The 10,942-nt window shown below is 41.6% G+C and overlaps 3 protein-coding genes across 5 annotated transcripts in view; 2 read left to right on the plus strand and 1 right to left on the minus strand.

The window, feature by feature from the left end:
- The window catches only part of marchf6 (E3 ubiquitin-protein ligase MARCHF6), a 15,799-nt gene extending 15,115 nt beyond the window's left edge, over positions 1 to 684 (plus strand). The window contains exon 25 of the mRNA XM_005912121.3: positions 122 to 684. Within this exon, the coding sequence (XP_005912183.1) occupies positions 122 to 209 (88 nt within the window). The 3' untranslated portion in view covers positions 210 to 684. The remainder of the gene's footprint in view (positions 1 to 121) is intronic.
- A 103-nt stretch (positions 685 to 787) lies between these two features.
- Positions 788 to 1,916, minus strand: LOC102292714 (arylamine N-acetyltransferase, pineal gland isozyme NAT-10). The gene has a single exon (XM_005912120.3). It carries the CDS (start codon positions 1,794 to 1,796, stop codon positions 936 to 938), a length of 861 nt encoding a protein of 286 aa, XP_005912182.1. The 5' UTR covers positions 1,797 to 1,916; the 3' UTR covers positions 788 to 935.
- A 547-nt stretch (positions 1,917 to 2,463) lies between these two features.
- zdhhc20b (zinc finger DHHC-type palmitoyltransferase 20b) lies at positions 2,464 to 10,395 on the plus strand. 3 transcript variants are annotated; one of them, XR_315185.3, is made up of 14 exons: positions 2,464 to 2,618; positions 3,693 to 3,719; positions 4,088 to 4,182; positions 4,299 to 4,419; positions 4,510 to 4,579; positions 4,671 to 4,703; positions 4,973 to 5,093; positions 5,697 to 5,732; positions 5,977 to 6,109; positions 6,318 to 6,444; positions 7,776 to 7,865; positions 7,952 to 8,064; positions 8,156 to 8,252; positions 8,349 to 10,395. XR_315185.3 is itself a non-coding variant. In XM_005912119.3 (14 exons), the coding sequence occupies exons 1-13, from the start codon at positions 2,501 to 2,503 to the stop codon at positions 8,197 to 8,199; spliced, it is 1,128 nt and encodes a 375-aa protein (XP_005912181.1). In that variant the 5' UTR covers positions 2,465 to 2,500; the 3' UTR covers positions 8,200 to 8,203; positions 8,349 to 10,395. The 3 variants fall into 3 exon arrangements, 2 of the variants coding, with proteins under 2 accessions (XP_005912181.1, XP_014189696.1); XM_005912119.3 differs by having other exon boundaries at positions 2,465 to 2,618; positions 8,156 to 8,203; XM_014334210.2 differs by lacking the exon at positions 5,697 to 5,732 and having other exon boundaries at positions 2,466 to 2,618; positions 8,156 to 8,203.
- The last annotated feature ends 547 nt before the right edge of the window (positions 10,396 to 10,942 follow it).

Genomic DNA, 10,942 nt, shown 5'->3' on the forward strand with positions numbered 1-10,942 from the left:
TTGTTCAGACTTTTTGCTCTAGTTGGATATTTTTGGATTATTGTTTCATACTGTGTGTGTAGCCTTCAGTTAAGTGCATAAAAATGAATAGTAATAATGCTGTAATAATCTGTCTTTGCAGGTACCTGGTCGGCCAGAGGCTTGTCAACTACGAACGCAAAGCTGGCAGAGGAAGCTCAATCCCACCCTCCAACCCTGTCGTAGAATAAATATTTGTGTCACATGATGCCATGTTTGGTTTTTTTGAACCCATGACCCTGCGCACATCTCGTCCAGCCCATGGCCTGTCTGTTTTTTTTTGTTGTTTTTTTTGGGGGGTGGGGGGTTCAGCTCAACCCTCAGACTGTAATCCTTGAAATCACCTGTGATTATTGCTGGACTTTATGGGTGTTATTCAAATTCATTTCATCAAAGTCAGGATGGGAAAACTTAGTGTAATAACTGGACAGCTGAGTAATCCCCTCAAACAAACAGAATAGGCAGGAGCATTAAAGTTTTCATTTGAAGCCCAACATCTGTATTGAGATTCATGCCTTGCTTTATAAAGTGCTGCCTGATTTAAATGTACATGTGTAAATACTTTGGAAGGGGACTTTGTCTTAAAGGACTGATGTGGATTAATGCAATGACCATTGTACATCTTAAAAGTGTATGTATAATTTATTAAATCAGAATGACAGTTTATTTTCTGTTGCATCTTTTCTCATGGCAGATCAGTGTCTGCGATTGATTAACAAGTACATCTGGGTTTTAACAGAGGTAGAGACTTTTCTAACTCAAAGGTTAAAATAATGTATAAATTGCTTTGCTCAGACCTCAGTGATTAGATGGATTTAAAAACAAAAGCCATTGGCCCTAATCTTAGAGTATTCATACATTTTGTTGTTATGGAGCCATAAGAGGTATGAATTTATCCCATATAACTGTGCGTATGTTTAATATGTGATTAGAGGTGGTGTGATTTTCTCATCCTTTGCTATGAGCGTGGAATTAAGTACAATTCCAAACTTTTCCTTTAGAACACCAGGAATCTCTTCATCTTTAAGTTCTGTGATGGTTTCCACCACATGCCTGTTCTCTTCTGTTGGGAATGTGGTGGTGATCAATCTGTGGCCTATATAGGTGAGCCTCCCGCCAGGTCTCAGAACAGTGCAGAGGGACTTGCAGAAGAAGATGGAGCTGGGGGAGGTCTGGTGGTATTGGCACATCTCAGTGAAGTCCTCCTTACTCCGACGTTTAAGGGTGAACTTGTAGATCTCTTTCCAGTCTCCATCTACTCCTCTGTTTTCTTCCTCTTGCCACTCCACAAAGTGCATCTCCAGGTCCTTCCTGATCCGGTACACTCGGTGGCTCTGCTCCTGGGGGTCTTCAGTGTCCAGTGACAGCGGGACACTGAAACCGGGAACCCCGAACCCGACGTCACACAGCCATCGCCGGCCCTCAAGTTCAACCAGTAGGATGAAATGGTCGAAAGGTGGCCCGTAGCAACCCGTGAACCTGCTCTTCACCTGGCCTGAGAGTATAGTCACCTGGAAGCCCAGTTCGGTCAGCAGCCAGCGAAAGAGGCTGTTGTTCTCATAGCAGAAGCCTCCTCGGCGATGGTTCACGATCTTGTCGTACAGAAGGGGGAGGTCGAGCTGGACTCGACCCCCGCTGTGCACCGTGAGGTCCTCAAACGGCACCGACAGGAGGTGGCAGGTGTGCAACGTCCGCATCATCTCCAGGCTGGGCTCCGCGGGGCCCGTAAACCCGATGCGAGCTAAATATTTCCCCAAGTCCATTTCCACGGAAGTCATTTTCGCTTCTGGTTATGGCGTTTCTATATACTTAAAGCAGGTTTATTCCCGTGTTTCACTTTGTGTTTCTGTCCGGCTGTGAGCAATATGGCGTATTCAAGGAAGTTCAAAGTACAATGCCTACTTTAAAAAACAAAACAAAAAAAAAACTTAGTAAAATCCAACCTAAATAAAACTCACTGCTTTTTATTTCAAAATGCATTTGAAAAAAAAACAACAACACACCAATGGATCAGAAATGTGTTAGTGTTATGAAGCAAAGTGCGATTAAACGATTAAAAGATTTAATGTTTTTTAAAAAGTATGTCGAGTATTTAGTGTTTTTTTTTTTTAAGAATTACGGGTAAATAAATAGTATAATTACAATTAAACCGCTTTATTATTGCCAACATATTCATCTTAAGGTTTATTTTTCTATATTATTTAAAATCCATAATTCTTTATACAGAGATACATTTGGACACGTAGACAGCAGGAAATATATCAATTTAGTCTACATTACTAGGGTTTGCCGTGCTACATGTTATACAACTGTGATAACCTAGCTGGGCTTGGTGCCTTTGTTGTATTTTATGTTTTATACTGAAGCACTATACTTGGTTTCCTGGTCGTATATCATCGCTCGGCTCACCTCCCTGTTTCACATTTTTTGTTATCGTGACGTCACCCGTCGACACTCCCTTCTCCACAGTAGAGGGGGAAAGATGGCGCCCACACACGTACTGAGATGCTGTCAACGGGGCTTAGCATGGATACCTGTGATTTTTATCGCGCTCGTCGTCTGCTGGTCGTACTACGCTTACGTGGTGGAGCTTTGTATATGTAAGTAGAGACCTCGCCGTCGTCTGTCGCTTCTTTCAAGGCCTTTAAAAGCCGGTGCTAACCATATTTCCTGACAACACACACAAACACAGCGGCGGCTGCTGGCCAGCAGGAAGTAAATGAACTGCAGCCCAACAAAGGTGTTGGCAAACCCGTCCAAATCTAGATCCAGCTAATTTTCTGTTGGTTGCCATCGCCTGGGTTGCCATATATTCAAAAGAGGACGGTTTTAGTCAAAGAAAAACTAGCACTGTGCTTTCTTTTTTATGTTAAAGCTACCCGTCTCGTCTCTGTGGTTTTATGTGAAATTAAATGAGTGTGGATGGAGAAATAAACGGTATTTGACTGGCTGACATATAAATACCACACAACATGTCTCTTTTAATTAAACTGGCTTAAGGCAATAGTTGCGGATTGTCCCCCCCCCCCCCCCCAAAAAAAATACATAAATTCATGTAAGGTTATGTCTAAGTCCTGTAATTCAGCTGTGAAAAATTCAACATGTGTATTTTTATTAGTCAGCTCCTAATACTTAATCTTTGTTAACTATTTGGAAGTGGAAAAAAGGTACACTTAACAACAGCAAGGTGGACTAATTAAATTGTCTTGACATTGTGTAGGAGATTAATGGGGCAATAGAAAAGATTGCATGGCTGCTGTGCTCCTGAGTTGTGACTATGTATTTATTTATTTTTCTTCCCGCCCCATTTTTAGGCTTTATTTATTTATTATTAGATAAACCACTAGGTGAAAGTTTCTACTGGTTTTCTTTTGGTTTTTATCAGATATGTTGGCGTAAATATGGGAACTGGTTACATGCATAGGGGAAAACTTTTTTCCTTAATTAAGGGGGCAGGGGGCTGTAGTTACTTAATTTCTGATATGGATAACTGTAAAACATGCCAACCCTTTAATTAATTCGTTACTCATGTACAGTATCAGTATTTTGAAAAGCATGCTTTGTAGAAGTGAATACAGTGTGGATAAATGATATGGTTGTTTCCACCATAATGTATAAAAGTTTATCAGTATATATAATATCTGACATATATTGTCTATGTTTTCTCTTTGCAGTCACCATCCCCAGCATAGGAGAGCAGAGTAAGTGTCCCAGGACATCAAACAATGTTTGTTTAATAAATCGTAAATGGAATTTTACTGAGCTAAGAGTTTTTTATTGGCATAATCTTACTTAAGTTTCTGGAAAAGTACTCTGAAGACTTGGCTTTTTAAAGAAAAGGCTGGCACAGAAATTGTGTTTCCTCTCAAAGTGCTGAGGTTGGCCTGATTGTAGCCCAGCAGCTCCTCCTCATCCAGCATAAACTATTAGCTTTCCTCTCTAATTAATTAACAGCGTAGGTTTTTTTTTTGCTCTCAGGCCATGTTTTGCGTTACAGTGGCATTTCCTTATATAACCCACATATCAGTGCGTATGTCCTTGATCCTGATGCTCAGTTTCCCCCCTCCAGTTGTCTACCTGATCTTCTTCCACCTCTCATTCGTCATGTTTGTGTGGTCTTACTGGAAGACCATCTTCACCAAGCCTGCTAACCCTTCCAAAGAGGTATAACACTAATCCAATCCTCCAAAACAAAACAAGCCTGCTCTGTCTGCCTGTGTGTAATCCCCTGCTGCAGTAAATGGCAGCTTAAAAAAGGTATTTTGCTCCCTTCCCTCCAGTTTTGCCTCCCCAAGGCTGAAAAGGAACGCTATGAGAAGGAGGAGAGGCCAGAGTCCCAGCAAGAGATCCTGTGGAGAGCTGCCAGCAGCCTCCCTCTGTACACCCGCACAGGCGCTGGCGGTACGTCTGTGTCACTGAATGTAAATGAGAATGAATCTGTTCTGTTTGGAATTGAGTTATCATGATGATTGTTGTGCTAATTTATTGCAGCGATCCGCTACTGCGACCGCTGTCAAGTTATCAAGCCAGACAGATGTCATCACTGTTCAGCATGTGACATGTAAGGGAATCTTCTTCTTTCCTTAAAATTTTTCTCTTACTCTTCAGTTTTTTAAAGTTAATCTTTTGTTTTTATTTTTTATTTTTGGCAGGTGTGTGCTAAAGATGGATCATCACTGTCCCTGGTATGTAAGAGCCACATCCTGTTGGTGCATTGAGTTAGTTAACCAAGAATAAAGTGCTTTCTAGACAGAAGTTCATTTTACTTTGTTCTCACGCTTTATAACTAACATACCTTAAATTACGACACGTTGCTACACCTTTTCAGAAACTGCTTGATAATGCCATTTGTTTGGTGCTACCTCACCAGTAGCCTCCACCTTTTGCAAACTTTGATAAGGTTTCTGCACTGGAAAAGAAACTGCATCCAAATGTGGTGTTTGTGTGTCTGCAGGGTGAACAACTGTGTGGGATTCTCCAACTACAAGTTTTTCATCCTCTTCCTGGCCTACTCGCTGGTGTACTGTTTGTTCATTGCAGCCACCGTCCTGCAGTATTTCATTAAATTCTGGACAGTGAGTAGCGACGCACCGACACGCTTATGCCCACTCGCCCCACAGCATGGAGTGAATGTGTGACACAGATGCAGAATCGGGTGGCACGTCGTAGTCAGGATGAGCATCTCTTGAGTTGGCTGTGCATGGCGCTGACCTCTCCTGTGCTCCGCTGTGCCGCTCCTCTGTTTTCTCTGTCCTCTCTCACCCTTCACCCTCTGACCGGCCCCCGCCCTACCCCTCTGTTTCCCCTTTCTTTTATCCCCAGTTCTCGCACACTGGCTCATTGTTCTCGGATCTTTTCTCTTTTTCTGCCTCCCTTTCCACTATCGGAGCCATCAGTCACACCACTCATGTGCCCGCAAACACCTCCTTTCTCTCTCTCTCGTAGCTGTTTCACTTCAATTTTCTCTCATCTCTTCCTCTTTTATCCCTTTGTTTCTTGCCAGTCCGGGCACAGTTTTCTTTCAACCCACTCTCTTTCATTCACCTCCCCCGCAGCTCCCCACTTTTCCACCCAACTTGGCCTTGACTTCTATTTGCCTCCTGATTTCTAAGTGCTCCCCCCTCCCGTCTGTTCTCTCCTGGTGTTGCTAACCACTCTTGTTTCTGTTTGTACTAAAGCTTTGCCGCAGGAAATCGGCAGAAAACTGCCCAAAGGTAACACAGCCATCCTCCGATGCCTCCTCCCTCCCCCACCGTCCTCACCGTTGTTGTTTTCGTGATGTGCATGCAAGTGAAGTGGCTCACATGAGACTTTTTTTAAAAGTCATTTCTCTGCCTTTTTTTTCTTTTTGTTTATATCAGCTCTCTGTCATTGCTCTTGCATTTCCAGAAATATCTCCGATGTGAATTTGTTATCGATAGCTGCCTGACTCTCCTCTTCTCCCGTCTCTCCCCCTAGAATGAGCTGACAGACACGCCTGCCAAATTCCACGTCTTGTTTCTTTTTTTTGTGGCCGCCATGTTCTGCATCAGTATTTTGTCCCTCTTCAGCTACCACCTTTGGCTTGTAGGGAAGAACAGGTCGACAATAGGTATCGTTTTCCTTGTATTTAATATCTAGCAGTGATTTCAAATATTCTAACAGTTTGTCAAGTTGAATGTCATTTTTTTGTCATCATTATCACTGGAATAACTTTGTTGCTAGGGACGGAGTTTTGTTCCCCTCCTTTAGTGTTTGTCTAACAGTTCTCTTTCCCTTCTGTTTGCCTCTTCTCTTATCATTTTCCTCTTACCCTGCAGAGGCATTCAGAGCACCAGTCTTTAGGACAGGCTCTGATAAAAATGGTTTCTCTCTGGGTTTCCGAAAGAATATTGCTCAGGTCTTTGGTGACCAGAAGAAGTACTGGCTGCTGCCCGTCTTCACAAGGTAAAAAAAAAAAAAAGAGAGAGAGAAAAACTTTCACAGAGAGAGAGACAGACATTAAAGGGAGTGTTGTGGTTTGCCGTACACACAAAAGATTCCCGGGAGGAGACAAAACCCAAGCCTCTGAAGGTAACAAGCTAGTGGATTCCTAGCGCAGATCCCAAGCCCAGATAAATGAGTTGCATCAGAAAGGGTATCCAGTGTAAAGTGTGTGCCAAATCATGTGTACTTCCATCTGCCGTGCCGACCGCTTGAGAAATAAGGGAAATATCCAGGAGTACCTTTCAGACAGAGGAGATCTAAAGCCCCTTTCCCATTAGTACTTAATCAGATCGACTCACCACAGTGTGCCCCGATTTTCAGAGTTTTCCATTAGGTCATAGTACCAGGTATTAAAATAGTACCTGCTCAGCCGAGGTTCTAAACAAACAGAGCAGGTACTAAAATGTGACGATGTCAGACTGGATGCCACCGATTGGCTGGTCAATGGCGTCAAAAGATGAGTCACGAGTGTATTGTTACCAAAAACTGAAACTGACATTTTTGAAACCTGGCAAAGTTGTTGCATACTAATTAAGTCACAGGACCCTTGGCCACGTTGCTATGACAACAACCACACACATTTAGTGGTACTTGATTGTAATGGAAAAACCAGTCTGAGTCGTGGTGAGTCGATCTGAGTAGGTACTAACGGAAAAGATGCACAACAGAACCAGGAAGACCAGGATTTCTGTGTTAAATAAACAAAACCTGAAGAATCTGGTATAATTGTTTAAATTCTGAAGTAAAAGCTAAAGCTGTGATGTTATTCTTTTAAATATAAGCCTAACTTTGTTGCAGCATAGACTATATGGGTTCGAAAAGTGAATCTAGTGTCTTAAACCTGCATTCTTTGTAATGGGCAGCAGGGGGCAGCAACTCAAGTTGCTTGTTGTTGTTTTTTTTAGTTTTTTTTTTAATAGAAGTCTGTAACAAAATGTCTAAGTGTTTTCCAGATTAAATTATGGCTACACATGCTAATTTCAAGCCATATTTAATATAAAATAATGCTTTTTTGTATTAAATACTTTCACATTAGAGTACGAAAATAAAATAAAGCAGGCTCCACCTATCACTTGTTGCATCGGGTTTATAAAGTACAAGTGCCAGATGCTAAAGTCGAGCCTTTAAAACAGCAGTCTGCAGAACAGTTTGTAACATTATGGTGTGTCCATCTTTTATATACAGTCTGTGGTTGCAGCAGCTCCTGAGGAAGTTCAGCTTCACGGTTTTTGGGGTTTTTTCTAATCAGTTGACAGCTCTTAATCTTTAGATTCTCTGCTTGCTTACTGCAGCCAGGGAGATGGTCTGACGTTCCCCACCCGACTGGTCAACACCGACGTGGAGCAGGCCACAGTGACACTGCAGTCAGAGCCCAGTAAAAGGTGCTAAATCCCGGTGCAATAGTAGAAGCTTCTGATAGGGCTTTTATTTTGAGAAAAATGGTGCTAATGGCAGCTAATTTTTCCAGCGCTGCTGACATCACCGTGAGTCCACTCAGCGAGTCTCAGAATCGCCTCCTGAGCAACGAGCAGCATGCTAATAACATCGGAGACCATCTGGCAAATGACACCCTCAAATCAGGTGAGTCCCAGCAGGGGTGTTATTATTACATAGAAAGGCTGAGCTGTTGATGTAAATTCTATCACGTATTCTGTTCTGCTTGTCTTCACAGCTGAAAGCGAAACCATTACAATCTCAATGGAGAGCGAGTCCTAACCAGGTAATTGCAGTCAGCCACCTCTCAGCGAGTCTGTGGCTCTCGCTTAATGGTCAGTCTGACTTTTCCAGATAGAACTGCTTTGTGTAAGTAATAAATCTATGTATGTATATATAATTCTTTTTCTTTTTGTTCTTTCCTGCCACAGGAGAAGCACCTCAGTCATCTACTTCGATGCCTTAAGCAAAGCTAGAGTTCAGTTTCTCAGCAGTCTGCCAGCAGATGCCCATTTAAATACATTCACAGTAACTATGGAAATGCAGTCATTATCACAGTCATGTATTCCGTGGCATTAGCATTTCCACATGCAGTGTCATGAACGCATCTCACACCTCTCTTCGTAAGACATGAGACAAGGTTGTTTGCAGTTATGCGCATACATACACACACATACTAACAGTATACTGTATTCATATTTCTGTTGCTTTTTTTTTTTAACCTCTCACAATTGAAGTATTTATTGACGAGGACCGCATTAAAGTGAATCAGTGCTACTGCTGAAAGCCTCCCAGGTCCACCAAGACTTGGAGATACAAAGCTGCAGTGAGGAGAGCCTGGAACAGCTTTTTTTGGTTTGTTTTTGGTTTTTTAGAGAGGCAGTACACGATGTGGAGATGCATCGATTTACCCTTGAGTCTCATGTTGTCTCATTTTTTAACGAGTATACGCGTAACAATGATTGACACCTCTTGAGATGGATGCTTCTCAACAAACCTGGACTATCTTACAGAAGACTCCACCACACGGTGAATCCGTGCACAAGGAAACTCTAGCCAGGTTTTGGGTAGACTTTTTGTTTTTGTTTTTTTGTTTTTTTTTAATCCATCAGAGCACAAGATGGCACATTTGCACTTTGTAGATTATCCATCAAAGAAAAAAGTGCTGCTTTTTTTTTTTTTTTTTAAATTTAAACAAAAAAAAGGTGTTATCGATGTTGCTCGATCATTTGATTTTTTTCTCCTTTTTTTTTAATATAATGTATTGTGTGTGTGTCTGTGTGAGAAAGAGAGAGATTGTGTGTAACAGTTGAAGTGGCAGTAAGTTTTCTTCTTTCCTACTAACAGACTAAAAGAATCAGCTTTATATGTGTTTTTTTATGGCCCGCTTGTGTCAAAGGAAAAAAAACAAAACCTGCTGCTTTGACTGGACGGTTTAACTTTGGAGGTGAAGCTCGCTCACTATTTGTTCTTTAAGAGGCTGATCCATGATTCTTAGCCCGCAATGTGCACAGCCTGTTTTTCTACAACTCAGTGCTTCAACCTTTACAAAGAACACCAACACTCTGCCAAATAAGGGCTGGCCTGTCAGGAGCTCTGACCTCCGAACCTGAAGTGTTTACAGCATATTAGCTTTATCCTAACCTCACTGGCCAATCTCATCATAACCAAATTGAATTCAACAGTAGTCGTGGCGCAATATTTTGTACATTTGTCGCTCCGACCTGCTGAGGGTCATGATGTCCGTGCAATACCAGTGCTGGCCAGCAGGTGGAGACAAGAGTCCTGTTTGTCCACTCATTCAGCTAAATGTCTTTTCTTTGTGTGTGTGTGTGTGTGTGTGTGTTTGATATCACTACATCACTTCCTCGGGGCTCACTTCACTTTCAGGTTAAATCGCTTTCTTAATATCCTTTAATATGCATTAAATTCCTGTAATAACTCATCTGGATTTAATTTGAAAGTGAATTGAACCCCTCTGATAGAGCTACAGCCTCTGCTCACCTTGTTGCTGTAGACATGTGTGGATGTCTGTATTTTGGAATCGGCTCATTGTTGTGATCTTGAGCGTGAGCTTGTTTAATTCCTGTGCCGTGTCAGTGTGTAACATCTGGGAATTTACTCACGGGGTCTGCGGAAATCTGTAAGGAAAGTGTATTTAATACCCAGAAGACAGTGTTGCTCACATTTGTCAGCATGACCAAATAACAATTGTTCAGGAGTGAGTTCCTTTTCCAAGAAATGTTATTGTTTAAGTGCAGCATTGTAAGGCGATGCAGCAAAGTCCTGATGTCTGCCATTCCTCACACCTCTGATCACATCCCGGAGTGTTGCTGGAAAAGCCTCCTGCTGAATATATCCAACCAGACACTGGTGGTTTACAAGTTTACAGCTGTTTCTATCATGTACAGCGTGTTAGTGTTATCGTAACATGTGCTGAATGTATCACAGACGGGACAGTAAAGGTATGAGTGTTTTTAAAAACAACAACAAAACAGCCTGATCTTTAAACTTCTTGTTTACTTCTTGAATCCTCCAATCATCTTTGACCTTTTGAGCCCAAGTATATTTATAATAACTCTTTTTGCAGAGCAGTTATTGGAGAATATTCACTATTGTATAATGACACTGTGGTTGAATCAAAACAAACAAAAAAAGGTAGCAGGTTAAATTAATTTCTAAGATCATGATCCAAGCCATGGTTATGTTCTGATTATATGTAGATCTTTTCTAAAAATCGCACTCAAAAATTTCAAGAAATTAAACTTTAAAAATAAGAAGACATTTTTGTATCGTGTATAAGGAGCTCTGCTAATTCCACTTATCATTTACAGCCACTGATTCTAAAAGTGTGGACTTGTCCTATTGTTTTAAAAATGCCTGTATTCTCTCTGGGCTGTTTGTCCTTGAGACTAAAGTGCGCCTGTGTGTGTGTGTGTGTGTGTGTGTTTTGTAATGCTTAAGTGAGTGTTCTTTTGTAATATTGTGGTCTCGGACAGAAGCTTCTGTGCAGCGATGAGATGAT

The sequence above is a fragment of the Haplochromis burtoni genome, unplaced genomic scaffold (assembly GCF_018398535.1).
Source record: "Haplochromis burtoni strain Fernald_Lab_line unplaced genomic scaffold, NCSU_Asbu1 Contig_1, whole genome shotgun sequence".
NCBI classification, from domain to species: Eukaryota; Metazoa; Chordata; class Actinopteri; order Cichliformes; family Cichlidae; genus Haplochromis; species Haplochromis burtoni.